This window comes from Leucopleurus acutus (genome assembly GCF_964270905.1).
Source record: "Leucopleurus acutus genome assembly, chromosome: 16".
Lineage (NCBI taxonomy): Eukaryota > Metazoa > Chordata > Mammalia > Artiodactyla > Delphinidae > Leucopleurus > Leucopleurus acutus.
Window position 1 is genome coordinate 7,989,097 of NC_139158.1, and position 27,212 is coordinate 8,016,308.

The following is a 27,212-nucleotide window of genomic DNA, read 5'->3' on the forward strand; positions in this document are numbered from 1 at the left end:
GGTTCTCGCCCCTGAGTGTCAGCCTCTATATCCTCCTGGACGTCCCCGCTGGGCTGGCTGAGGGGCACCTGAAACAGCCCAGTGTGTCCAGAGGAAACAGTCTCCTTCTCTTGGCGAGCGACACCACCTGCCACCCAGCTGCTCACGCCAGAGCACTGGGTCAACAAGCCCTGGCTGTCCTACCCCCAGAAGGTCCTCGATTCCATCCACTTCTCTCCATCCCGACCTCCGCCCTCCACTCTGTGGTTCAGGCCACCTCTCCCGTGTCCACCGCGTGGTGATGCCAGGCTTCCCGCCGGCAGGAATGGGTCCTTCTCCTCGCCGTGGGCAGGCCCAGCCCATTCTGAGCTGATCTCTTCCAGCTCCTCCAGATTGACTTGTTGAGACGCTGCTTCTTGACCTCCCAGGTCTGGCCTGGGTGTGCCCTTCGCGCGCGCGCACACACACACACACACACATACACACACACACACACCCCGCTCCCCACACCCTGTGTCTGTTTACCTCTGTTATAACTACAGTAAGTCCCCTACATACGAACGAGTTCTGTTCTGAGAGCACATTTATAAGTCCAGTTTGTTCATAAGTCCAGCGAAGTTGGCCTAGGTACCCAACTAACACGATCGGCTATATAGTACTGTACTGTAATCGGTTTATAATACTTTTCACACAAATAATACATAAAAAACAAACACAAAAAATAAAAGAAACCGTTTTTAATCTTACAGTACCTTGAAAAGTACACAAGTACAGTGCAACAGCTGGCACACACGGGCACGTTCGCACCTTTGAACGTTCGCAACTCGAAGGCTCGTAGGTAGGGGACTCACCGTACTTGCTCCTCAGCCCTTTTCCTTCCTGGCTGGGCGGACACTGGCGCAGGGTGGTCTCGTCCCTGGTTATGTGCCTGGTCTCTACCCCGGCGCCTGTCACGTAGCAGAAACTCGAAAAATATTTGTCGAATGAATGACTAAACTAATGCATCCAGTTATTTCTTCAGGATCTTCCTGAGGTTTATCGGTATCGTACCGTAATTGTTCGCATCGAACCCTATCCTGAGGTTGACAGCTTGCCGTTGGGGAAGAGCCCTCTGGCGCACCTAACCACCTAAGTTACGAGAGAACCAACTGTATCTTTCCTGGAGGTGGAGCAGTTTACTAGCTCTCTGAACTCTCCCTTCGCCTTGCTGTCACTCTGTAAAGATTTGCCTGCCTGCAGGGACATTTATATGAAGCTTAGCGTTCGGGGCTCATCAGACCAGCATGTGCGCTTCAGAGGCCTTGGGTTTCAGTGGTCAGTACTGACGTCCAGAATCTGTGTTGGGTTGAGCAGCTGTCCGGCTGGCATCCCAGGCTTTACACACCCAGCCCTGAGCATGGAGCAGGGGGCCCCCCTCCACCCGAGCCCTTTCCTTTCCCCGGTGGTGCGACTCCATTGTTCAAGGCAAAAGAAGCAGTGGGGTCACCTGGCTCCTTCCTCTTCTCATCTTCCACGCCTGAAAATCCCAAGTAGTGTTATTTCTCCTTCCAAAGCCTCCTTCAGATTAAAGACACTGAGTAGACACTGAAAGACCTAGTTGTCCTGAGGCATCCTCTGAACAGTTGCCGTAGTTAAGACCCCACGTTTACCTCCTTCTCACGTGTCAGCAGATGCTCCTCATTCCCTCGTCAGTTTTGAGGGTATTTTAAGATGCTTTTTATCAGAAATATCCTGCCGCTGCTTCCCCGCTGCTGTGACCCTCGGCTCTGTGGGGCTACCGGCCAGCACTGGAGACACTGTCCCCCCGCCCCCGCTGTGTCTCAGGAACCCTGCTGAGTGCTGGGGATGGAGCCGGGAGCAGATCCACTGAGAGCTTCCTGTTCTCGTGGGCTCGAGAGTCTGGTGGGAATGTGGGCATCCAAAAGTCTTCACACAGGGACTTCCCTGGCGGTCCAGTGGTTAAGACTTTGTGCTTCCAATGCAGGGGGCATGGGTTCCATCCCTGGTCGGGGAACTAAGATTCCCACAGGCCGCACAGCACAATTTGGCAAAAAACAGCCCTATACTTTCTGCTCTTTAAAATACCAGCCAGGGACTTCCCTGGTGACGCAGTGCTTAAGAATCCGCCTGCCAGTGCAGGGGACACGGGTTCGAGCCCTGGTCCAGGAAGATTCCACATGCTGCGAAGCAACTAAGCCTGTGCGCCGCAACTACTGAGCCCGTGCGCCACAACTACTGAGCCTGCGCTCTAGAGCCTGTGAGCCACAACTACTGAGCCCGTGTGCCACAACTACTGAAGCCCACGCACCTAGAGCCCGTGCTCTGCAACAAGCGAAGCCACTGCAGTAAGCCCGCACACCTCAACGAACAGCACCCCCCGCTCGCCGCAACTAGAGAAGGCCCCGCGCGCAGCAACGAAGACCCAGTGCAACCAAAAGTAAATGATAAATTAATTAATTAAAAAAAAAAAAGTCATCCTGACTGCAGTTTGGAAACAAATCGGAAAGGGGTCCAAGGTGATGTGGGGCGGGAGAGATGAGGTCGCCTGGTTTCAGCTGGTGGGGGTGAAGTGGGAGAGGAACAGACGCTTGAGGAAGGCGACTTGGACGACTCTAACCCAGGACCCAGTTAACGCAGCAGTACTTCCTCCATCTTTGGTTGCAGTATTGTTTACATCGTTCCATCTGGTTTACAAAATTAAAAGGAAGGCCAATAAAAAGTTTGCCAAATTAGCCTCCTGTCCCTAATTCGATTATCATCCCTCGTTGTTCTAGTTGAAAGTGCTCTTTGCCTTTATTGTCGACATCATGGCAGTAGGAAAGTAGTTCTACAGTTCGATTCATAATGTTTTACATCATTAACCCAGATGGCTTCATCTGTGATTCTTATCACAGATTTTATATCGTAATTTATATGATCAACATAGCGATACCTTACACTTGCAAATATTTACATTTTTTATTTTAATAACCTCTGATAGAGATTTATATGCATTAATTTGCTAATGGCGACTCACATGAGGAAAAGCATCGTAGGCATCTGCTAACAGCGTGACTTTGTTGAGGCGAGGCCCCCTGGGATGGGGAGCCCTCTGCGATTGACTCCCTAACCGGGAGACCAGCGTCCTTCTGCACTGGAATCTGTATCTGTGGGTGAGAGCAGAGGTCAGTGGCTGTTAGCCACAGTGACCCCCGGCTGTGCAAGAAACAGTTCGAGGTGTGCGGTTCAGAAATCATACTCGCACATTCCCTCGGCCAGCACTTCTGGTGCCAGGCCCGGCACCGTGCACCCAAGATGCAAATGCAGCTGAGACGTGGCCCCTGCCCTCCCTCCTGTGGCTCCTACTTGGGGGTGGGTGGGAGACTGTACAGCACCTTTGAGAGAATATCCCATAATTAAACAGGTGAAATAGGCAGCCTTCTTCCCTTACTGTAATGGAAGGAGAAATAAGTGTCTCGAGTCTTAAAGTGTGACCCTCTCAGATAGCTGGGAAAATTCTGGAATGACCTCCTCTTAAAGGCCCTTGCATAACTGGAATTTTACTGTGTTCTGAGCAGAATTACCACGGTATGCGTAATCTGCCAGGAATTCACGTCGCGTGGGTGACCTGCTCTTGCTTCTTGATGCTTTTCAGATTTTTTACAATGAGCATGTCTTTATCTCTGCAGTCGGGGGGTGCGGGGAAGCATAAATTTGTAAAATATTCAACTTGCAATCTCAGTTTCTGAATAGCCTTTAGTGATGGATTCCAGATAGGACCGTAAGCAGTAGTCGGTGGAGTATTTGTCCACACTTAATAATTGGTATAAAACACAACTGTGCCTTTTCAGTCCCAGAAGCATCTTGGCAAAGGTATTTTTGGGGGACGTTCCTAGAAAGGAGACAAGGTTGGTGAGCTGGGCATTGGTGCTGCAGAACTTCTGTTCTCTGGCTGCCGAGTCCATTGGAAGAGGCCCTGCTTGTTCTCATCACCTCCTGGCCTCTCTCTGGGCACCCCCACCCCCAACAGAGAGTCATCTTTCACTCCTCGCTAAGGTGTAGTTTAGGTCCTACAGACACAAACCCTTCAAACACAAAGGCAGTGCCCAGAAGGATTGAGTTTAAGATTTAAATCTAAGGGAGCACATGACCAGTGATATAAAATATTCATGGACTCGTGAAACTCCGCTGGTGCTCAGCGTTCCCTGACTGGCTCCGCTCACTTCATTTCCCTCGGATAACTGGCCTGCGATCAGAAGTAGAAGGTGTTAGTTTTCAGAAGCCTTGAAAGAGAACCAGCAGAAGGGAGCCCGTTTTGTAGGCTGCTCCGTTTTCAGCACCCACGCCAAGATGCCCCCGCTCCCGGGTGCTGCTGAGGGGCGGTCGGAAGTTTCAGTCGGGATTTAGGAAAACCTTCTCTGCTGGAGAATATCGCCATCAGCCCTGCATCTGAGGATCCAGAAGTGAAGAGGGACATCATCAGTTCTGAGAGCTGCTCTTCCTTTTGGCCGCACCGCGTGGCATGTGGGGTGTCAGTTCCCCGACCAGGGATCGAACCTGCGCCCCCTGCACTGGAAGCAGAGTCTTAACCACTGGACCGCCAGGGAAGTCCCGAGAGCTGCTTTTTAACGTTTCTGCCTAAGACTGAAATAGTGAGCCGGTCCTTTGTGCCTGTCAAGCTGTTTTAAGTGAGGACACGCTCTCAGTTAAAACCAGAAAACACTGTTTTCTCCATTCTTTTTCTTTCTTCCCCGTCTGTCCCCCGATCAAGGCTGTGTAGTAAGCACTCCTGGCAAAAAGGGACAAAATCTTGTGATTAGTTAGAAATATCCCTTGCTTCTCATACCAAGCTTTTACGGACATGCGTCCTGGCGGCGTTTTTGAAGGCTGTGCCGTGTGGCCGCCCCAGCCTGCTCCCGTGAGGCTGCTCCAGTCTGTGTCTTCTAGTCGCCCGGGGTTGGCGGCTGCTGGTGACCAGGCCCCTCCAGAGAGAACTCTTACCTCGGAGCCCCCCTTTGCACGTTTTCAGTTGACCTTCCTGAGACATCTTCATTCACACGTGAGAATCAACCACCAGCACCAAAACGGACAAGAGAGGGACCAGGGCCGTGGCCATGGGATGAAGCTGTGGGCTGCAGGTGCCCCCCCCCCCATCCCCTCTGCTGGGCTGCAGGACCAGAGCTGGTCCAGAGCAGCCTCGGGGGAGAAGGGGACAAGGGACAGTCACACTCTGACCAGTGCTGGGGTAACTGCAACCCAGATGAGCCGGCAACCTCTCCACCCTCCTTGATCAGCTTGAAAAAAACCCTGGGGCCCAAGGAGCTGATCGTTCGCAGGCTGAGATAGCAGCTCCACACGTGTTAAAGGAAGGCCAGCCTGACGAGATGGGCGTCTGAGTCGCCTGCCGCCCCACCTTCAGCGCTCTCCCCCGGCCTCCTGTCCCGGGCCCCCGACCCATCTGGAGAACTCACGGGAGGTGACTCGGTGACTTGGCTTTCGGTGTGGCCCGGCGGGGGGTGTGGGTTGTGGGGCTGGCGTCTTCCTCCCTCTGCTGTGACTGTGGTGGTCCTGGCACACGCGCTATCTAGACAGCTTCTCATCAGTTGCTCATCAGCATGCTAATTGCTGTATGACTAATTATGCCCTGAATTCCAGTTGATTTTCTTAATGAGACAGCTGGGTTAATTATGTAATCGTATGATTACATTAGCCTAGAGTGCCCTGGCGGAGGGGAGCGTCTGCCGCGCTCTGATGTCATTGCGGGGATGGCGCTCACGGTGCCGTCCACACTCTGGCCAGTGGCAGGGGCTCTGTGCACACGTGGGCAGGGGTCCAGGGAGGTCAGTCCTTGCGGTCCTCACGACAGAAGCAGCCACCACCGCCTGCCCGCCCTGCACACACACGCCCCGGCACCCCACGGCCCGATGGAATCGGAGCCCCACTCCTCAGCCCCGCTGCCTTCCGTGCGGTGCAGCAGCGCCTCTTCCTCCTCCCGGGATGTCCTGCCCCGGGACTGTTGGTGTGACGGTGATCCGGGGCATCCTCACCAGTGTCCCAAAGTCCCTGCAGGACCACACTGCACTGGTTTACATAAAGTCAGAACAGCCCAGGCTGGCCCCGCCCTCATTGCCACCATCCCCCTTACAAGTGCTGTTTCACACCTTCTTTCCTCCCTGATCTCTGCACACCTCGTGTTTCACTGAGAAAATACATGTGCTCGGAGGATGACGTCTCTCTCCGCTGGCCAGCTGTCTCCTCTGAGAGTCCACTGGGCCTGCAGAACCCACCTCCCCCCTGGTTGTGCTCCTCCTCAGACCCTCTCTTCCTCTGTAGGACTCTGAGTGTGGGGTACCCTAGACTCCCCCTGGGTGACTCTGATGTCTCTTTTTTTTTTTTTAATTTTTGAATTTTATTTAATTTATTTTTTTATACACCAGTTTCTTATTAGTCATCAGTTTTATACACATCAGTGTATACATGTCAATCCCAATTCCTCACACCACCACCCCCACCACCCTGCCGCTTCCCCCCCTTGGTGTCCATACGTTTGTTCTCTACATCTGTGTCTCAGTTTCTGCCCTGGAGAACCGTTCATCTGTGCTATTTTTCTAGGTTCCACAGATATGCGTTAATATACGATATTTGTTTTTGTTTGTAGATTTTCTCATCATGCCCATTCTAACTGGTGTGAGGTGATACCTCATTGTAGTTGTGATTTGCATTTCTCTAATAATTAGTGATGTTGAGCAGCTTTTCATGTGCTTCTTGGCCATCTGTATGTCTTCTTTGGAGAAATGTCTGTTTAGGTCTTCTGCCCATTTTTCGAATGGGTTGTTTGTTTTTATGATATTGAGCTGCACGAGCTGTTTATTTATTTTGGAGATTAATCCTTTGTCCGTTGATTCGTTTGCAAATATTTTCTCCCACTCTGAGGGTTGTCTTTTCGTCTTGTTTACGGTCTCCTTTGCTGTGCAAAAGCTTTGAAATTTCATTAGGTCCCATGTGTTTATTTTTGTTTTCATTTCCATTACTCTAGGCGGTGGATCAAAAAAGATCATGCTGTGATTTATGTCAAAAGAATGTTCTTCCTATGTTTTCCTCTAAGAGTTTTATAGTATCCGGTCTTACATTTAGGTCTCTAATCCATTTTGAGTTTATTTTTGTGTGTGGTGTTAGGGAGTATTCTAATTTCATTCTTTTACATGTAGGTGTCCAGTTTTCCCAGCACCACTTATTGAAGAGACTGTCTTTTCTCCATTGTATATCCTTGCCTCCTTTGTCATAGATTAGTTGACCATAGGTGCGTGGGTTTATCTCTGGGCTTTCTATCTTGTCCCCTTGATCTGTGTTTCTGTTTTTGTGGCCGTACCATATTGTCTTGATTACTGTAGCTTTGTAGTATAGTCTGAAGTCAGGGAGGCTGATTCCTCCAGCTCCGTTTTTTTCCCTCAAGACTGCTTTGGCTATTCGGGGTCTTTTGTGTCTCCATACAAATTTTAAGATTTTTTGTTCTAGTTCCGTAAAAAAATGCCATTGGTAATTTGATAGGGATTGCATTGAATCTGTAGATTGCTTTGGGTAGTATAGTCATTTTCACAATATTGATTCTTCCAACCCAAGAACATGGTATATCTCTCCATCTGTTGGTATCATCTTTAATTTCTTTCATCAGTGTCTTATAGTTTTCTGCGTACAGGTCTTTTGTCTCCCTAGGTAGGTTTATTCCTAGGTATTTTATTCTTTTTATTGCAATGGTAAATGGGAGTGTTTCCTTAATTTCTCTTTCAGATTTTTCATCATTAGTATATAGGAATGCAAGAGATTTCTGTGCATTAATTTTGTATCCTGCAACTTTACCAGATTCATTGATTAGCTCTAGTAGTTTTCTGGTGGCATCTTTAGGATTCTCTATGTATAGTATCATGTCACCTGCAAACAGTGACAGTTTTACTTCTTCTTTTCCAATTTGTATTCCTTTTATTTCTTTTTCTTCTCTGATTGCCCTAGCTAGGACTTCCAAAACTATGTTGAATAATAGTGGTGAGAGTGGACATCCTTGTCTTGTTCCTGATCTTAGAGGAAATGCTTTCAGTTTTTCACCATTGGGAATGATGTTTGCTGTGGGTTGGTCATATATGGCCTTTATTATGTTGAGGTAGGTTCCCTCTGTGCCCACTGTCTGGAGAGTTTTTATCATAAATGGGTGTTGAATTTTGCAAAAGCTTTTTCTGCATATATTGAGATGATCATATGTTTGTTCTTTTTAACCCTCCATTTGTTAATATGGTGTATCACATTGATTTGCGTATATTGAAGAATCCTTGCATCCCCGGGATAATCCCACTTCATCATGGTGTGTGATTCTTTTAATGTGTTGTTGGATTCTGTTTGCTAGTATTTTGTTAGGATTTTTGCATCTATATTCATCAGTGATATTGGTCTGTAATGTTCTTGTTTTGTAGTATCCTTGTCTGGTTTTGGTATCAGGGTGATGGTGGCCTCATAGAATGAGTTTGGGAGTGTTCCTTCCTCTGTAATTTTTTGGAAGAGTTTAAGAAGGATGGCTGTTAGCTGTTCTCTAAATGTTTGATAGAATTCACTTGTGAAGCCATCTGGTCCTGGGCTTTTGTTTGTTGGAAGATTTTTAATCACAGTTTCAATTTCATTACTTGTGATTGGTCTGTTCATATTTTCTATTTCTTCCTGGTTCAGTCTTGGAGGGTTATGCCTTTCTAAGAATTTGTCCATTTCTTCCAGGTTGTCCATTTTATTGGCATAGAGTTGCTTGTAGTAGTCTCTTAGGATGCTCTGTATTTCTGCAGTGTCTGTTGTAATTTCTCCCTTTTCATTTCTAAGTTTATTGATTTGAGTCCTCTCCCTCTTTTTCTTGATGAGTCTGGCTAATGGTTTATCAATTTTGTTTATCTTCTCAATGAACCAACTTTTAGTTTTATTGATCTTTGCTCTTGTTTTCTTTGTTTCTGTTTCACTTATTTCTGCTCCGATCTTTATGATTTCTCTCCTTCTGCTAACTTTGGGTTGTGTTTGTTCTTCTTTCTCTAGTTCCTTTAGGTGTAAGGTTAGATTGTTTATTTGAGATTTTTCTTGTTTCTTGGGGTAGGCTTGATAGCTGTAAACTTCCCTCTTAGAACTGCTTTTGCTGCATCCCATAGGTTTTGGATCATCATGTTTTCATTGTCATTTGTCTCCAGGTCTTTTTTGATTTCCTCTTTGATTTCTTCAGTGACCTCTTGGTTATTTAGTAACATATTGTTTAGCCTCCATGTGTTTGTGTTTTTTACCTTTTTTCCCCCTGTAGTTCATTTCTAATCTCATAGCGTTGTGGTCAGAAAAGATGCTTGATCTGATTGCAATTTTCTTAAATTTACTGAGACTTGATGTGTGACCCAAGATGTGATCTATCCTGGATAATGTTCCACGCACACTTGAGAAGAAAATGTAATGTGCTGTTTTTGGATGGAATGTCCTATAAATGTCAATTAAATCTATCTGGTCTATTGTGTCATTTAAAGCTTCTGTTTCCTTATTTATTTTCATTTGTGATGATCTGTCCATTGGTGTAAGTGAGGTGTTAAAAGTCCCCCACTATTATTGTGTTACTGTTGATTTCCTCTTTTAGAGCTGTTAGCAGTTGCCTTATGTACTGAGGTGCTCCTGTATTGGGTGCATGTATATTTATAATTGTTATCTCTTCTTCTTGGATTGATCCCTTGATCATTATGTAGTGTCCTTCCTTGTCTCTTGTAACATTATTTTAAAGTCTATTTTATCTGATATGAGTATTGCTACTCCAGCTTTCTTTTGATTTCCATTTGCATTGAATATCTTTTTCCATCCCCTCGCTTGCAGTCTGTATGTGTCCCTAGGTCTGAAGTGGGTCTCTGGAAGACAGATGTTTGTGGGTCTTGTTTTTGTATCCGTTCATGAAGCCTGTGTCTTTTGGTTGGAGCATTTAATCCATTCACGTTTAAGGTAATTATCGATATGTATGTTCCTATGACCATTTTCTTAATTGTTTTGGGTTTGTTTTTGTAGGTCCTTTTCTTCTCTTGTGTTTCCCACTTAGAGAAGTCCCTTTAGCATTTGTTGTAGAGCTGGTTTAGTGGTGCTGAATTCTCTTAGCCTTTGCTTGTCTGTAAAGCTTTTGATTTCTCCATCGAATCTGAACGAGATCCTTGCCAGGTAGAGTAGTCTTGGTTGTAGGTTCTTCCCTTTCATCACTTTAAGTATCTCATGCCACTCCCTTCTGGCTTGTAGAGTTTCTGCTGAGAAATCAGCTGTTAACCTTATGGGAGTTCCCTTGTATGTTATTTGTCGTTTTTCCCTTGCTGCTTTCAGTAATTTTTCTTTGTCTTTAATTTTTGCCAATTTGATTGCTATGTGTCTCGGCCTGTTTCTCCTTGGGTTTATCCTGTATGGGACTCTCTGCGCTTCCTGGACTTGGGTGGCTCTTTCCTTTCCCATGCTAGGGAAGTTTTCGACTATAGTCTCTTCAGATATTTTCTCGGGTCCTTTCTCTCTCTCTTCTCCTTCTGGGGCCCCCTATAATGCGAATGCTCTTGCATTTAATGTTGTCCCAGAGGTCTCTGAGGCTGTCTTCATTTCTTTTCATTCTTTTTTCTTTATTCTGTTCCACAGCAGTCCATTCCACCATGCTGTCTTCCAGGTCACTTATCCGTTCTTCTGCCTCAATTATTCTGCTATTGATTCCTTCTAGTGTATTTTTCATTCCAGTTATTTTATTGTTCATCTCTGTTTGTTTGTTCTTTAATTCTTCTAGTTCTTTGTTAAACATTTCTTGCGTCTTCTCGATCTTTGCCTCCATTCTTTTTCTGAGATCCCAGATCATCTTCACTATTATTATTCTGAATTCTTTTTCTGGAAGGTTGCCTATCTCCACTTCATTTAGTTGTTTTTCTGGGGTTTTATCTTGTTCCTTCATCTGGTACATAGCCCTCTGCCTTTTCATGTTGTCTGTCTTTCTGTGCATGTGGTTTTTGTTCCACAGGCTGCAGGATTGTAGTTCTTCTTGCTTCTCCTGATGTCTGTTAGACTCTCAAACTCCACATGAGCACAAGAGAGCATCTGATCCCCCCCAGCCTCCCCTACCCCCGACCCCAGAAAGTAAATGGCATCACCATTCACGCAGTTGCTTCGGCCACAAAGGCAGGAGTCAGCTTGCTTTCCTTTCCCTCCCTCACACTTTAGAGCTGATCTGTCAGTAAGTCCTGCTGACCTCGCCTCCAGAAGGCACCCCGAATTTGACCACTCACCCTGTCAGCCGCCCCTAGTGCAAGCCTCCGTTACCTCTCACCACTTGAATCCACTTCCTCCGCCCATCCTTTGCACACAGCCCACGGGTCTGAGTGGTCTTTGAGCTACTTTTGTTCGTGTCCCCCAACTGTAAAAAATTTCAAATTTGTACCCCCCATATATACTACTTATTTATTTAAATGATGTACATGTGTAACTATAGTAGTGTGAAATACATTGCAAATCATATACTAAAAACAGAATTAAAAGGACGTGATGCAGAGTAAAAAAGGACCTAAAATTTACATTTTATTAGCAGTGCAGAAAACATTTTGCTCTCACTAGAAAAAAAAATTTTAAATCCACCTCATTGAGGCATAATGTATATACAATAAAACACACCTGTTTTGTGTACAGTTTGATACAGTGGCCAACCACACAATCAAGATATAGAACATTCATAACCTCTCGAAAGTTCCCTTATGATCCCAGACGCCGGCAACCGCTGATCTGCTTTCTGTTGATCTAGCTTAGGTTCATTGTTTCTGGAGTTTCACATAAATGGGGTCCTTGGGGAGGTTCTCTGATGCGTCTGGCATCCTTCACTCGGCGTGGCGTGTTGGGGATTATTCACCCACGTTCACTGGGGAGTGGTATTCCACTGTGTGGATGTATAACGATTTGCCTACCCATCCACCTCTTCATGGACGTTTGGATTGTTTCCAGTTTGTGGCTATCGTGAGTAAACCTGCTATAAGCTTTCATAGACAGTTGTATATGGACATTTGTTTTCGTTTCCCTTAGGTAAACACTTAGGACTAGAATTCCTGAGGCGAGGGGTAGGTGCATGTTTAGCTTGGTAAGAAACCGCAAACGGTTTTTCCAAGCAGTTGTGTCGTTTTACCCCCACCCCCACCCCCAATATGCGCAGGAGTTCCAGTTGCTCTGTGTCTTCTTGTCAGTGTTTTAGATTTTAGACATGCTAGTGAGTGTAGAACGTATTTCACTGTGACTTTAATTTGCATTTTTCTTGATGACTAATGATGGTGAATTTTTATTCATGTGCTTTTGGACCTTCGTAGATCTTCACTCATAAGGTGTCTGTTTAAATCTTCTGCCGGTTGTTTTTATGGGTTGTTTGGCTTACTATTGAACTGTAGCTTTGCTGTAGTCTAGATACAAGTCCTTTGTCAAATGTATGCACTGCAAATATTTTCTCCCATTTTCTTGTCTTTTGAAGAGCAGAAGTTTTCATTTTAATAAAGTCCAGTTTATTAATTTTTCCTTCTATTGGTTCTTGCTTTTTATGTTCTAAGAAATCATTGCCTAGTCCGAAGTCATAAATTCTTTTCTCCTTTGTGTGTGGGTTTTGTGTGTGTGTGTGTGTGAAGTCACATAGTTTTATCTTTTACCTTTAGGCCTATGATACATTTTGGGTTAATTTTTATGTATGATATGAGATAAGGGTTGAGTTTCCTTGAAAATTAATGGATGGTATATGTTTGAGTCTTTTTTTCTGGACCCTCTATTTATTTCACTGATCTGTATGTGTATCCTTATGTTAATATCGTACTATCTTGATTCTTGTAGCTTTATAATCAGTCTTGAAATCAGGTAATACAAGTCCTTTCTCTTTGGTCTTCTTTTTCAAAATCATTTTGGCTAATTGAGTTTCTATGTAAACCTTAGACTCGTCTCATCAGTTTTTACGAACAAGCCTGCCAGGATTTTGATCTGGATTCCACTTTATCTATAGATCAATTTGTGGAAAATTGACAACACTATTGAGTCTTCCAGTCCAAGCATTGTATATTTCCTTATGTCTTTAATTTCCCTCAGCAGTATTTTGTAGTTTTCAATATACAGGCCTGGCCCATAGTATTCAGTTTATCCCTAAATAGGTCATGTTTTTGGATGCTGTAGTAAGTGGTATTTTTTTTGGTAATTTTTTTCCAATTCTTTGATGCTTTTATATAGAAGTGTGATGATTTTTTTGTGTGTGTGTGGTACGCGGGCCTCTCACTGTTGTGGCCTCTCCCATTGCGGAGCACAGGCTCCGGACGCACAGGCTCAGCAGCCATGGCTCACGGGCCCAGCCGCTCCACGGCACGTGGGATCCTCCCGGACCGGGGCACGAACCCGCGTCCCCTGCATCGGCAGGCGGACTCTCAACCACTGCGCCACCAGGGAAGCCCGTGATGAATTTTTATATAGTAATATTATATTTGTGACCTTTTAAAACTTACTTCTTAGTTCTGGAAGTTTTTTTGGAGATTCCCTAGACCATTCTATCTTGAATGTCCCTTGTGCCCTTGAAGAGATTATGCACTTTACAATTGTTGGATGGAATGTTCTGTAAATTTCGGGTCAACTTGGTTGATAGTGTTACTCCAGTTTTTTATGTCCATATTGATTTCCAATCTGTAATATCATGTATTTCTTTTTCCTTTTCTTTTTCTTTTTTTTCCACACTGGCCAGGACCTCCAGTACAATGTTGAATAGAAGTAGAAAAAGCAAACATCCTTGTGTTGGTCCCAACCTTAGGGAAATCATTCGCTCTTTCAACATTGAATAAGATGTTAGCTGTAGTGGGGTTTTGTAGACACCCTTAAAAGTTTGAGAAAAGTCCCTTTTAGTCCTAGTTTGCTGAGAGTTTTTGTCACAAATGGGTATTGAATTTTGTCAGATTTTTTTCTGCCTCAATTGAGATATCATATGATTTTCTCTTTTATTCTCTTAATATGGTGAACTAGTTTACTTTTCTAGTGTTAAACCAACTTTGCCTTCCTAGGATAAGGCTTACTTGGTTATGATGTATTTTTAGGATTCGCTGGATTTAATTTCCTGATATTTTACTAAGGATTTCTGTATTTAAGTTCATTAGGAATATAGCACTGTAGGTTTTTGCCTGTTTTTTTTTTTCCTTTTAATGTTTTTATGAGTTTTGGTATCAAGGTAGTAGTGCTGGTCTTATCAAATGAGTCAAGTGCTGAAAGAGTCTATGTAAGATTGCCATTACTTCTTCCTAAAACATCTCTAGTTCACCAGTGAAGCCATCCAGGCCTGGGATTTTCTTTGTTGCAAGGTGTTTGTTTGTTTGTTCTTCCATCGCTTCCACACCCCCTCTCCCCATTGTGAACCACAACTCTGTTCTCTATGTCTCTGAGTCTCTTTCTGTTTTGTAATAACTTCATTTGTGTTATATTTTAGATTCCACACATAAGTGATATCATATGGTATTTGTCTCTCTCTTTCTAACTTCATTTAGTGTGATAATCTCTAGGTCCATTCATGTTGCTGCAAATGGCATTATTTCATTCCATTGTATATATGTACCACATCTTCTTTATCTATTCCTCTGTTGAGGGACATTTAGGTTGTTACCATGTCTTGGCTATTGTGAATAGTGCTGCTATGAACATAGGGGTACATGTATCTTTTTGACCTATAGCAAGGGTTTTAATTATAAATTTTACTTCTTTAACAGATAGAGGTCTATTAAGATGTTTTATTTCTTCTTGAGTCAGTTTCGGTAATTTTTCAAGGAGTGATCCACTTCATGTAAATTTATTAGCATAATGTTGTTGATGATATTTCATTACCTTTTAAATATCTGGGCTTCCCTGGTGGCGCAGTGGTTGAGAATCTGCCTGCCGATGCAGGGGACACGGGTTCGAGCCCTGGTCTGGGAAGATCCCACATGCCATGGAGCAACTAGGCCCGTGAGCCACAACTACTGAGCCTGCGCGTCTGGAGCCTGTGCTCCGCAACAAGAGAGGCTGCAACAGTGTGAGGCCCGTGCACCGCGATGGAGAGTGGCCCCCGCTTGCCGCAACTAAAGAAAGCCCTCGCACAGAAACGAAGACCCAACACAGACAAAAAATAAATTAATTAATTAAATATCTGTAGGATGGGTAGTCATGTCCCTTTTTTCATTCCTGATCTTGGAATTTGTGAATTCTTTTTTTCTTTCTTTCTTTTTTTCATCAGTCTGGCTAGAGCTTTCTGGAGTTTCTTAAAGTGGAGGCTTAGGTCACTGATTTATTTCACTGTGGCCAGGGAATGTGCTTGGTATGATTTCTGTTCTTTTATGTCTATTGAGACTTGTTTTATGGTCCAGTATATTTCTATCTTGGTGAGTGTCCCGTGTGCACTTGAAGGGAATGTGTTTTTCTGTAGTTTGCTGAGTGGAGTGTTCTATAAATGTCAATTAGGTCAAGTTGGTCAACAGTGTTGTTCAAGTCTTTTGTATCCATTACTGATTTTATATTTAGTTGTACTATTAATTAGCAAGCACAGCATTTTGAAATCTTTATTATTGTGGATTTTTCTTTTTCTTGTTTCACTTATATTAGTTTTTAATTCATGGTTTTGAAGCTTTGTTTTGTAGTACATTTACTTTTAGGATTGTTATATCTTCTCAATGATTTGATACTTTCAAGTTTATACACTGATTTTATTTTTGTTAATATTCCTTGTACTAAAGTTTGCTTTGTTTCATTTTGATATAGGCACTGCAGCTTTCTTTTGATTAGTGTTTTCATGTTATATCATTTTCTATCCTTTTACTATTAACCTATCTTTTTGTTTTATTTAAGTTGTATTTCTTGTAAACAGCTCTGTCGTGTTTTTTTTTAATCCAGTCTGACAATCTGCCTTTTAAGTGGAATGTTAGATATTTTATGTTTCATGTAATTATGGATAAAGAGAGGCGTAAGTCTACCATCTTACTATTCGCTTTCTTCTTGTCTTACCTAGTTTTTTGTTGTGTCTTTCTTGCTTTATTGTGATTATTTTTTGTGATCTTATTTTATCTCCTCAGTTGTCTTATTAGCTATAGCTCTTTGTTTTATTTTCTTCGTGGTTACTTTAAGGTTTACATTAAGTGTCTTTAATTTATCACACTATACTTTCAAATAATATTATACCACTTCACATACAATGTAAGAATCTTACAGTACACTTTCACTCTCTCCTTCCTGTGCTTTGTGTATTGTTATGTATTTTACTTCCCCATATGTTATAACCCTACAATACATTGTACTATTTTTGCTTTTAAATGATCAATTATCTTTTAAAGAAATTAAAAATGAGAAAAGTAGTACTTTATTTTTACCCATATATTTACCATTTCCAGTGTTGTTTATTCCTTTGTGTAGATGCAGGTTTCTGTCTGCAATCACTTTCTTTTGATATGTAGCATTTCCTTTAACATATCTTATAGTGTAGGTTCACTGGCAATGAATTCTGCCAGCTCTTGTTCATTTGAAACACACAAACAAAATATCTAGCTCACCTTCATTTTTTTAATTAATTTTTTAAATTTTATTTATTTATTTAATTTTTGGCTGCGTTGGGTGTTCGTTGCTGCAAGTGGGCTTTCTCTAGTTGCGGTGAGCGGGGGCTACTCTTCGTTGCGGTGTGTGGGCTTCTCATTGCAGTGGCTTCTCTTGTTGCAGAGCACGGGCCCTAGGCACACGGCTTTCAGTAGTTGTGGCTCATGGGCTCTAGAGCGCAGGCTCAGTAGTTGTGACGCACGGGCTTAGTTGCTCCGCAGCATGTGGGGTCTTCCAGGACCAGGGCTCAAACCCGTGTCCCCTGCATTGGCAGGCGGATTCTTAATCACTGCACCACGAGGGAAGCCCTCACCCTCATTTTTGAAAGATATTTTTTGTTGGGTATAAAACTATATATTGGCAGTTTTTGTTTCCGTTTTTCTCTCTCTGGACTGACTGACATCATTTCTGACAGGAGGTCTTCATCACCCTTATCTTTCTTCCCCTAAGAGTCTTCTTTTCTCTGGCTTTTTTTTTTTTTTTTTTGGCTGCATTGGGTCTTCGCTGCCGCGTGCAGGCTTTCTCTAGTTGTGCCGAGCAGGGGCTACTCTTTGTTGCGGTGTGTGGGCTTCTCATTGTGGTGGCTTCTCTTGTTGCAGAGCGTGGGCTCTAGGAGTGCAGGCTTCAGTAGTTGCAGCATGCGGGCTCAGTAGTTGTGGCATGCGGGCCCTAGAGCATGTGGGCTGAGTAGTTGTGGTGCACAGGCCCTAGAAGCATGCAGGCTCAGTAGTTGAGGCGCGTGGGCTCTAGGGCATGCGGGCTTCAGTAGTTGTGGCACACGGGCTCAGTAGTTGTGGTTCGCAGCCTCTAGAGCGCAGTCTCGGTAGTTGTGGCACACGGGCTTAGTTGCTCCACGACATGCGGGATCTTCCTGGACCAGGGCTCAAACCTGTGTCCCCTGCCTTGGCAGACGGATTCTTAACCATTGCACCACCAGTGAAGTCCCTTTTTTCTGGCTTTTAAGATTTTCTTTTTATCCCTCTTTTCGGCAATTTGATTGTGTTTATTGGTGTTCTTTGCATTTATTCTGCTTGGATTTTGTTGAGTTTCTTGGATTTGGGGGTTTATAGCTTTCACCAAATTTGGAAATTTTGCCACTTCTTTCCAGTACATCCCTTGCCCCTTTCTGGGACATGTATGTTAGGTTGCTTGATATTGTTTTACAGGCTGCTGAGGTTTAAGTAACTTTTTTTTTTTCAGTCTCTTCTCTGTGCTTCTATTTCGGCAGTTTCTGTGACTATGTCTTTGAGTTAGTTCTCTGATCTTCCCGATTTTGCAGTGTCTAATGTGCTTTTAAGCCAATCTAGGGAATTTTTTTCATTTCAGATACTGTATTTTAAGCTCTAGGATTCCATCTGGGTCTTTATAGCTTCTGTTTCTCTCCTCATTGTGTTCACATTTTTCTTTAAATCCTTGAGCATGCTTATAATTGTTTTAGTCTTTGTCAGCTACTCCCATTATGTCTTGTAATTTCTGGTTCTGTATTTATTAACTGATGCTTTTTTTCCCTTATTCTCCTGATTCTTTGCATGTCTAGTAATTTTTGATTGGATGTTGGACATTGTAGTTAACTGGATTTTGTTGTCTTTCTTGAGAGCGTTGAAGTATTTGGGGCAGGCAGTTAAATTATTTGCAGATCAACTCAATTATTCTGAGACATGTTTTTAAGCTTTTGGGGACAGGTCCAGACTAGCCTTTACTTTAGGATTAGCTTAGCCCTCCACTCTGGTGTGGCCCTCTGATGTCTTCTACTGAATGTCCTGCCTGTTCAACAAGCCTCTCTTCTCTGGCTGGTTGCAACTTGAAAGCCTCCCAACACTGCGAACTCTAGGAGTTGTTTACTTAGACCTTCCTTGTAGTTCTTTGCGCAGCCTTGTGGAGTTTCACCCTGCGTGTATGTATGTACCTTATCTTTTAGCAACAGATTTTATATGACTCCTCTGCAGATTTCTCTAGCTCTTTCTCTGCATATCTCCCTCCTTTCCAGGGCTCTGCCCTATAAATTCCAGGTAACTAAATCTCCTGATCTTTTGATCTCTATCTTCTCAATCCAAGAAGACCATCATCCTCTGCTTGAGTTCCCCCTTCCCTGTGCTGCAGTCCAGAAAGTGTTTCCTGGCAGAAAGTCAGGGTGATCATAGGGCTCACCTTACTTGTTTCCCTCTTTCGGGGATCACCATTCCTGCTCTGCTGGTTGTACAACATCTGTAAATGGTTCTTTGTTTCGTTTAGATTGCCTAGTATTCTAGTTGTTTATGGCCAGAGGGCAGCTCCAGTGCCAGTTAATCTGTCATGGCCAGGAGTAGAAATCTCCCAAGTTTTGTTAATGTTGTTCTTGATTTTAATGGCTGTCATAAATGGCTGGAAAAGATAACTCACAAAGATACATAGATCCAAACCAAAGCGGTGCGTTATTAGCTAACTTTACAAAAATATGATTCATATTTTTGAAACCTGTATACCAGTTATAAGAAAGTATTAGTTGAAATTCAGCTAGTAAATTTTTATTTATCATGGTATATCAATTTGTCTTGCTAACTAGTCAGAAGATACTGTATTTTTTATATATTAACAAATGGGTTTGAAACTCCTTTTGGCAAATATTTCATCAGGTTTGAGTCGGTTGATAATAGGTAACATCTGTTGGGTGTTAACTCCGTGCCTGGTGGTATATCACATATTATCATAGTTAATCCTTACAACAACCTAATGATATTGGCACAATTATTATGCCCAATTTATAGATGAAGAAAGTAAGATACAGAGATATTAAGTAGCTTGTCAAAGGTTGCACAACCCGTAAGTGGCAGAGCTGGGATTCAATCGCACATAGTCTGGCCCACACTCTAAACAATGACCCTCCACTCCCTCTTGTCTGATATGAGGCACTGAGACATTTTTGTAGACAATGTTATCTTTGCCCATAAGTTTATATGATGATGGGAACATTTCCAAGTATCCACTTTTAGAGTGCTGTCACTGTAGATGAGTTTCATTCAAGTAGTTTTTTTTTTTCCCACTAAGTATTAAAACATCACATTTACTTCAAAGACATAGATTATGCGTTTATATTTTTTAAATGTCTGCCAGGCAGCATATTACTGATAGCCATCTGTCATCACAGAACAGGGCAGCTAATTTAGCACACTTAGCTTTTTAAAAGAAAAAATTGTATAACTCATCTTTAAGCTTAAAACTCTTAAATACTTTGCAACTAGAAAACCAACAAACATTTTCGTGGTTCAGAGTACTGCAGTTTTCTTCTCACGCCACAGTGGCTCATTTTGCAAGAGTCCTATTATCTGGTGGCTTTTCCCATCAGGAGTAGAATTGAATCCAAACTCGATCCCTTAGCTCACTGTAGACACTGTATTTTCATGAGACTGACCTGCTACCTACTGTGCAACAGGACGCCTCCGACATTGTATTTTCAGCTCTAGAATTCAGTGCGATTCTTCTTTATATCATCTCTTTCTCTCCTTAATTGTGTTCATATTTTTCTTTAAATCCTTGAGCACAGGCCTCCCACTCTGACCACTTGTCCTTGGCCGCTTTCCCTTCCCTTCGTCATACCGCACTGGCTTCTCTCTATGCCTTGTATATGCCCAGCCTGGCACCCAGCTGTGGACCTTTGCACTGCCATTCCCTCTGCCAAGAGTCTTCATGTTCTCTCCTCTTCGACATCCAGATCTCAATCCCAGGGTCACCTCCTCAGAGGCCCTCCCTGTCCTTCTGTCTCCAGGACCCATTCCCCATTCTCCACACCCTGTCTCCTCTCTTCTTCATGCTTGGCAGTACTGAGAGCATTCTGATTTGTTTGGTTTTACTGTTCGTCTGTCTCCCTCACTTCAGTGGAATGTCAAGTCTCTGAGAACAAGGATTTTCTCTTGTTCGCCACCGTGTCCCCCCAGCACCTAGAACGGTCCTGACGTCATGGAATGCGCGCGTGGGCAGCGGCAGTTGGACTGAAGTATTTTTGTGGCTGTGCCTGACCCTTCCCTGCTTCTTGCTCCCCTGCATGCTGTTTCTTCCACAGGGATCGACTGCCCCACAGTCTCTACGGGTCTAAACACTGACTCTTCTTTTTAGAAAAAAAAAAAAAATCTCCTTTTCCCAGTTTCTCTCTGTGGGAATGGTCTTCCATGTGGCCCTTCTTGCTTTATCTTAGTTATTTGTGAACATGGTTTATCTCTGTGAAGTTGGGCCCCGCTGACTCTGCTGAATGTCCATCCCAGTGAATCAGTGCCTTGCGCAGGGCAGACAGATGCTTAGGACCTACTTGTTACATTGGTACTCGAAGAGACAGTATAATTTCGTCGGCTGCCAGCTCAGAAGGCAGAAATCTTAATTAGACTTTTGCATACCTGTTTGCCTGGCCGACTTCTCTCCTCCCCCTGTCCCTGGGTGAGATGCCAGCTCCTGACTCGCTGCAGAGCCCCCTCCCCCCACCCCCACCCCCGACCTCTGGCTGTGATGGCTGGAATCAACGAGATGACGTTCCATGTACTTAGGGGAAAGTGCTGAATAAATGCAGGTGACTTGTTGCTGTTTGTTATAATTATGTTCTTTGAGTCCTGTGTTGCATAGTGAGCTGCAGAATGACTCAAAGAGTGTTTTAGGAATGAACTGTGAAGTGATTGTTGAGCACTTGGCAAGCTTGTCACATCGGGTGCATGGCACTGGCAGTAAGGCATGTTGAATTGGAGGCGGCAGGGAAGATGGGCTGCAGGTTTCCGTGTGATGCTGTTCCCCGCATGGGTGTGTGCTCTTGCCTCCCCCAGACAATTCCCTAATTGAGCTGCTGAGATCAGAGGCTTGTGACGTTCAGAATAAGACCTAACAATACTTGTGTGGGGTTTAAATGGCATTGGGAATCATTAATGAGACAAAAAGCTACGATTTCCCCTAGATTAACATGCAGGCTGGGGTTTGGCATGCCGAAATTCACTGTTTTGGTCTCTAGCCCAAACATGCTAGAGTCATTATATTGTCATGTGGTAATTAACTGTTCCTTTAATACAAGTAATAAATATTAAGCCTGAGAGGTACTTTAGCAATGCCTTTTACATAATCCAAAACGATATTCAAATGCTGTAGGCGTTGAGTCATTCAACTGTACTATAGTAAAGTTTGAAGTTTAATACATAGAGATTTTTGAACATTCAGTTCATTCTTTATTCTATGACCAGTTCTGCTACTTAGGCATTAACCTTTAATCATGTTCAATTAAATATATATGCCGTAATGAATAATTACAAGATTGCCAGAATTTTCATTTGCAATATAATGCTTTGAAAATTTGTCTAAAGGTCCTAGTTACCATTCACTTGATAATGTGCGTATTATTTTTACATGTTACTGAATTCCTTGCTGAATCTAACGAGGGAAACTATTTTTTATTCGAAGCAGACACAGTGGGTCCTGGCCTCTTAAAAGGAATGGACTGGAAAAGTTGTCAAGAGAAATTTGGGGGATGGAGGGCAGCATACTAGCTTAGCTCTTTAAAATATAATTTGTACTGGCAGTTGTGCTGGGAAACCTACAGCGATGAACATTCATAGAATTCTATAGAAGCACAGTGGCTCTCCTTCTCCTCAGTTCTTCCCTGACCCCTGTTTCAAGTTAAAGCTGTCGTTCTACATGGACGGGGCCACGGGCAATACTCTCTTTTATCTCCTTCACGTCATTTGCCCAGCATAAGGCCATGTGGGGAGTGGGAAGAGGAGCGGGGGTGGGAAGGTGTCCAGGGAAGATACTGAAATTAAAAAAAAAAGAAAGAAAAGCTGCACCTGGAATGTTCATTCTGTAGCGCTATTACCGCTCCTACTTACAGGGAACCGTCTCCCCGAAATAGCTTTTGAAATCTAATTTAATATAAATATTTCAATGCTGATAAAAATAATAATGAGAGGCCACAAATGAGAAGGCAGTGAGGTAGTCATAAACTGTATATACGCACAGAATCAGTGCCCGGCTGCCGGGGTTTCGCGTGATGGGCGGTGCTAAATGCTGTGCTGGACGTGCCGCGGGGCCTGCCTTTTGTAAACCCCACCAAGACGCTGGCTCCTCAAAGCGCTCCTGGCTCCTGGCTCCTGGTGGCCCCGCCGACTGAGGCGTGGTAGACGGAGCCCTCGTCTCCAGGAACCAAGGGTGGTCTGAAAAATGAACTGCTCTGGTATTTGAAAATTCAGTGCGCGCCTGGATATATACCCTTGTTGATCCACTGGGCTCTGTGTTTAGCATTCCTCAACCGGAGACTAAATCTTCGCAGCCGTCTCACAAGTGATGCTGGCGTCCATACCAGAAATACCTTCCGTAATCTCTTCTAAGCCCAGCAGACTCGGGGATGCTTCTACTCTGACGGGGTCCCAGAGGAAGTGCCCCACTGGGGCCCGGCAGGTGGATTATAAGTGCAGCAGAAATAAAAATAAAGACCCGGCTGATGCCAGAAGAACATTGAATGTCTCTCCATTTTGTGCTGAATGAATGGTAAAGGCAAAGTCCGCGCCTGTACCCCGAATTCCACATCTGCAGTGTCCGATTTTAGGTCCAAATCTGTTGCAGGAAAGGGGACCCCTTCCATGGCCCGAGAGTGGGCTCTTGTCTAACACTCAGAAATGAATTGTCCGAGGAGACACAGGTGCTGACAGAGCAAGAGACTTTATTGGGAAGGGGCGCCCGGGCGGAGAGCAGCAGGGTCAGGGAACCCCGGAGAACGGCTCTGCCACATGGCTCCCAGTCTCGGGTTTTATGGTGATGGGGTGAGTTTCCGGGCTGTCTCTGGCCAATCACTCTGACTCAGGGTCCTTCCTGGTAGCACATCCGTCGCTCAGCCAAGATGGATTCCAGCAAGGATTCTGGGAGGCTGGTAGGACATATGGACTAGCGTCTCCTCTCTCCTTTTGACCTTGCCCGAATTCTTCCAGTTGGTGGTAGCTTGTTAGTTCCGCATTCCTTACCAGGACCTCCCGTTGTAAGAGAACTCATGCGGGTGGCTACTGTTGTGCCTGGCCAGGGTGGGCGGTTTCGGTCAGTGGTTCCCCTCACAAATCCAGTTTTTTTGTAAGTGAATCTGATGGTGGAGAGCACATTGAATTGGCTGCAGGACCTCTCATAACTGGCCCAGATGCCCTTCTTCTGCTGTTTGTACTATAACCAGGAGTGTGGTGGCCTCCTGGCAGGCTGGCCTGCTGGCGCAGGACGGGTCACAGCAGCTGGGTCACCAGCTGTGCCTCTGAGGAAAGACAGAACCACCGAGAGCAGAAACCCGGGGTTCTCCCGTTCTTTAGATCACTAGCTGGTAAGCCCTGACTCTTTCCTGAGCATCCTTCATCAGTAAAGGAGGGCCGTGACAGAAAGGGGAGCCCGCCCCCTCAGGGGACCTTCCTCTTTGGAAGGACAGTCACTGGATCTCACAGACTTGGGTTTGAGATCTCTCTGCCCAGCTAACCAGCCGGTAACCTGGGCCCATCACCCCGCCTCAATGAGCTTTAGTTCCCTCTTCTGTGAAAGGAACATGATCTGTGTGTCACATCTCTCTCCCAGGAGTGTCCTGGGGCTCAAATGAGAAAATGTCCGTAGAAGTGTTCTGTGATGGCCAGACGCTCTCCGGGTATCAGGTGTTATTTCCAACTTCTTAAGAATTATTGGAAACTTGAGGCCTTCGGCACCTTCCCACTCGCTGCTTCCTCCACGTGGGCGCTAGGTGATAGGTGATTTTCCCGGGCTCCTCCCCTTGCCGCCGCGTGTATCTTTCTTCCTATCAGATCAGGGAATGGAAAAATCCTTTAAGTGTCACATTAGGCCAGGGAAGTGGGCAAATCCCAGGGAGCCCGTGGCCATTCCCACCCCGTTTTCATGTACTGGGTCGGTCTGCGTGCACATCCCTTAGCAGCCGCAGAGAAGCACCCAGTCCACCCAGCCGCGGGGCCTCGGGGAGCTGACTCCCTGGGAGCTGGGTGACCTACTCCAAGCCTCCTCGAGGCCAGGAGGGTGGCTCGAATGTGTCCAGAGGGGGGTGACGTGTGTTTCCCTCTCGTGCAGATCCTGTTCCGGCTCTGGACCTCGGGCAGCAGCTCCAGCTCAAAGTGCAGCGCCTACACGACATTGAAACAGAGAACCAGAAACTTCGGGAAACTCTCGAAGAATACAACAAGGAATTTGCTGAAGTGAAAAATCAAGGTTGGTGGAAAATGGATTCAGTCCTTGCTTTTTCTTGCTTTTTCTTTTCTTCTCTTTTTCCTTTTCTTTCTTTCTTCTTTTCTTTCTTTCTTTTTTAATTGCCTTCCCCACACTGTTGGAACTAGCTCTGATTGTCACCTTCATCATAAAGTCCGGGTGGGGCAAGAATCAGAGTCATGAAAGAGAGATAATAATAATGCTTAGCAATTGAGAAGGAAAACTTTACCTCTGCAAAACGACTGCGTATGATTGTATTGCCCTCCCTCCGGACGGATCAGGATTCTTTTAAAGTTCTTCCTGAATCATCCTGTGATAGGATCTGCCTTTTCAAAGATGGATGCGCTGCCTGCGGGTGACACCTGTCAGAGTGCCAGCTTGTGATCAAAGGGTCACAGCCAGTAAGTCATTTACTAACTGAGGCCGATACATTAAGGCTTTAGGCGCAGCCTCCACATCCCCATGCGTAAGCCCCGTGGCGTCCTGGTCACCGTCACCTATTCATGACGAAGTTACCGAAGGAAAACAAAACAGCTTTTTGGCAACAAGGGAAGAGGGCAAAGGTCGCCTGGCTCTTCCTGTCAGGGAAGAACAAAGAAATCTCTCCCACAGCTAAAATCCAGACGTGTCCCAGTCGGGAACCTCGTGGCTTCCTCGTCTTGAGGAAAATCACTGCCCCATCTGACAGCCGCTGTAGGTTTCTCAGCCAAGTCCAAGTAGAAGTGGGCCTGTTTGGTTTTGTTGGGGGTGTGGGTGAGGAAGGTGACAGAAAAGAGAGCAAACGGCTTGAGGGAATTCTGAGGGCTGGAGAAAGAATGACCTGATGACGATTTTTTTTTTTTTTTTTTTTTTTTTTTTGCTGTGCTGGGTCTTCGTTGTTGTGCACGGGGCTCTATGGCACATGGGCTTCAGTAGTTGTGGCGCCCAGGTTTAGTTGCCCCGAGGTATGTGGGATCTTCCAAGACCAGGGATCAAACCCGTGTCGCCTGCGTTGGCAGGTGGATTCTTAACTACCGTGCCACCAGGGAAGTCCCTGATGACGATTGTTAAAAGCATCCTTGGGGCTTCCCTGGTGGCGCAGTGGTTGAGAATCCGCCTGCCGATGCAGGGCACACGGGTTCGTGCCCCGGTCCGGGAGGATCCCACGTGCCGTGGAGCAGCTGGGCCCATGAGCCATGGCCGCTGAGCCTGCGCGTCCGGAGCCTGTGCTCCGCAACGGGAGAGGCCGCAGCAGTGAGAGGCCCGCGTACCACAAAAAGAAAAAAAGAAAAAAAAAGCATCCTTGGGTTTTGAGACCTTTGGACACCAGCTGGCAAGGAGGGGTCGTGCGCGGAAAGGACCCGGGAAGAGGCAGGAAGGTCCAGGCCTGGGCGGTGAGGACAGCAGGCCCGAGGGCCCCTTCCTCGGGGATGCCACTCGTTCTGGCCCACAGGGAGCTGTGAGCCTGTGGGACACAAGGGACAGTTTGGTCCTGCTGGGGAGCGAGGTGAGGACTTAGGAGCTTGGGGTCCAGTGAGAGAAATGCTCCCTTCCCCCTGCAGGACTTGGCTCTGGTCAGAATCACCCAGCGCCCAGGGGAAAGAGAACCTGTGGACTCTGGTTCTGCACGTTTCCTTCCAGTGGCCTCTGGCATCTGAGTTTGGCAGATCCGCCATTTGGGTCCCCTTCAGTTTGTTTTGGTTTTGTTGTAGGGTGCGGTCGCCCTCCCCCCTCTGTTTTGTCAGCGCCCCAGGGCCAGTTGCCCAGTGCAGGGTCATTGCCTCCCCAAAGGCCTCACCTGATGGACATGTCTAAATGAAATGCAGAGCCTAAGGGACTTCCCTGGCTGTCCAGTGGTTAGGACTGGACTTGGCGCTTTCACTGTAGGGGGCACGGGTTCGATCCCTGGTTGGGGAACTAAGATCCCACAAGCCACGTGGCGTGGCAAAAAAAAAAAAGAAAAAAAAGGGAGAGAGAGAGAAAGAAATGCAGAGTCCAAGACTCAAGAACAAAGGCTCCAAAGGCCAGCAGACCGGGCCGGGGTCCCTTGGTTGCCACCACTTCGCTGTGTAACCTGGAGCAAGTGGTCTCACATTGTTGAAGCCTCGTTTTCTTGGGGGGGGGGGGGCAGAATTCTCGTACTAACCCTGAAGGGCTGCTGTAGGATCAGATGAGATGCGCTGTTCCCAACACTCAGCAAATACCAGCTGCTCTTACCTCAGCGCGGTGGCTTTTTCCGGAAGTCGCCCCCCGTCCTTCTCTTTGTTTCTTGGCGTCTTTACCGATTTCCCGCTGCCAGGAACATGCGCTTTCCTCTCTTCTCTCCCCAGTATAAAAATGATTTGAATTTGGAAGGGGTCGAGGCGCACATCACTTGTTTCAGTCGTCACAGCTGTAGTGCGGATGGATCAAATGTTAGAGCAGGACAGGAGTTTCTTTATCACATGCTGTAACTCTCCCCCACTCCATGTAAAGGTGAGTGAACG

At 45.3% G+C, this 27,212-nt stretch overlaps 1 protein-coding gene across 10 annotated transcripts in view; it reads left to right on the plus strand.

Moving 5' to 3' along the window:
• The window catches only part of CUX1 (cut like homeobox 1), a gene marked incomplete at its 5' end in the record, with an annotated part of 375,083 nt that overhangs the window by 205,172 nt on the left and 142,699 nt on the right, over nucleotides 1-27,212 (plus strand). For all 10 annotated transcript variants that reach the window (XM_082857328.1, XM_082857320.1, XM_082857322.1 and 7 more), the window contains one exon: nucleotides 24,613-24,750. In XM_082857328.1, the coding sequence (XP_082713454.1) occupies nucleotides 24,613-24,750 (138 nt within the window). The remainder of the gene's footprint in view (nucleotides 1-24,612; nucleotides 24,751-27,212) is intronic.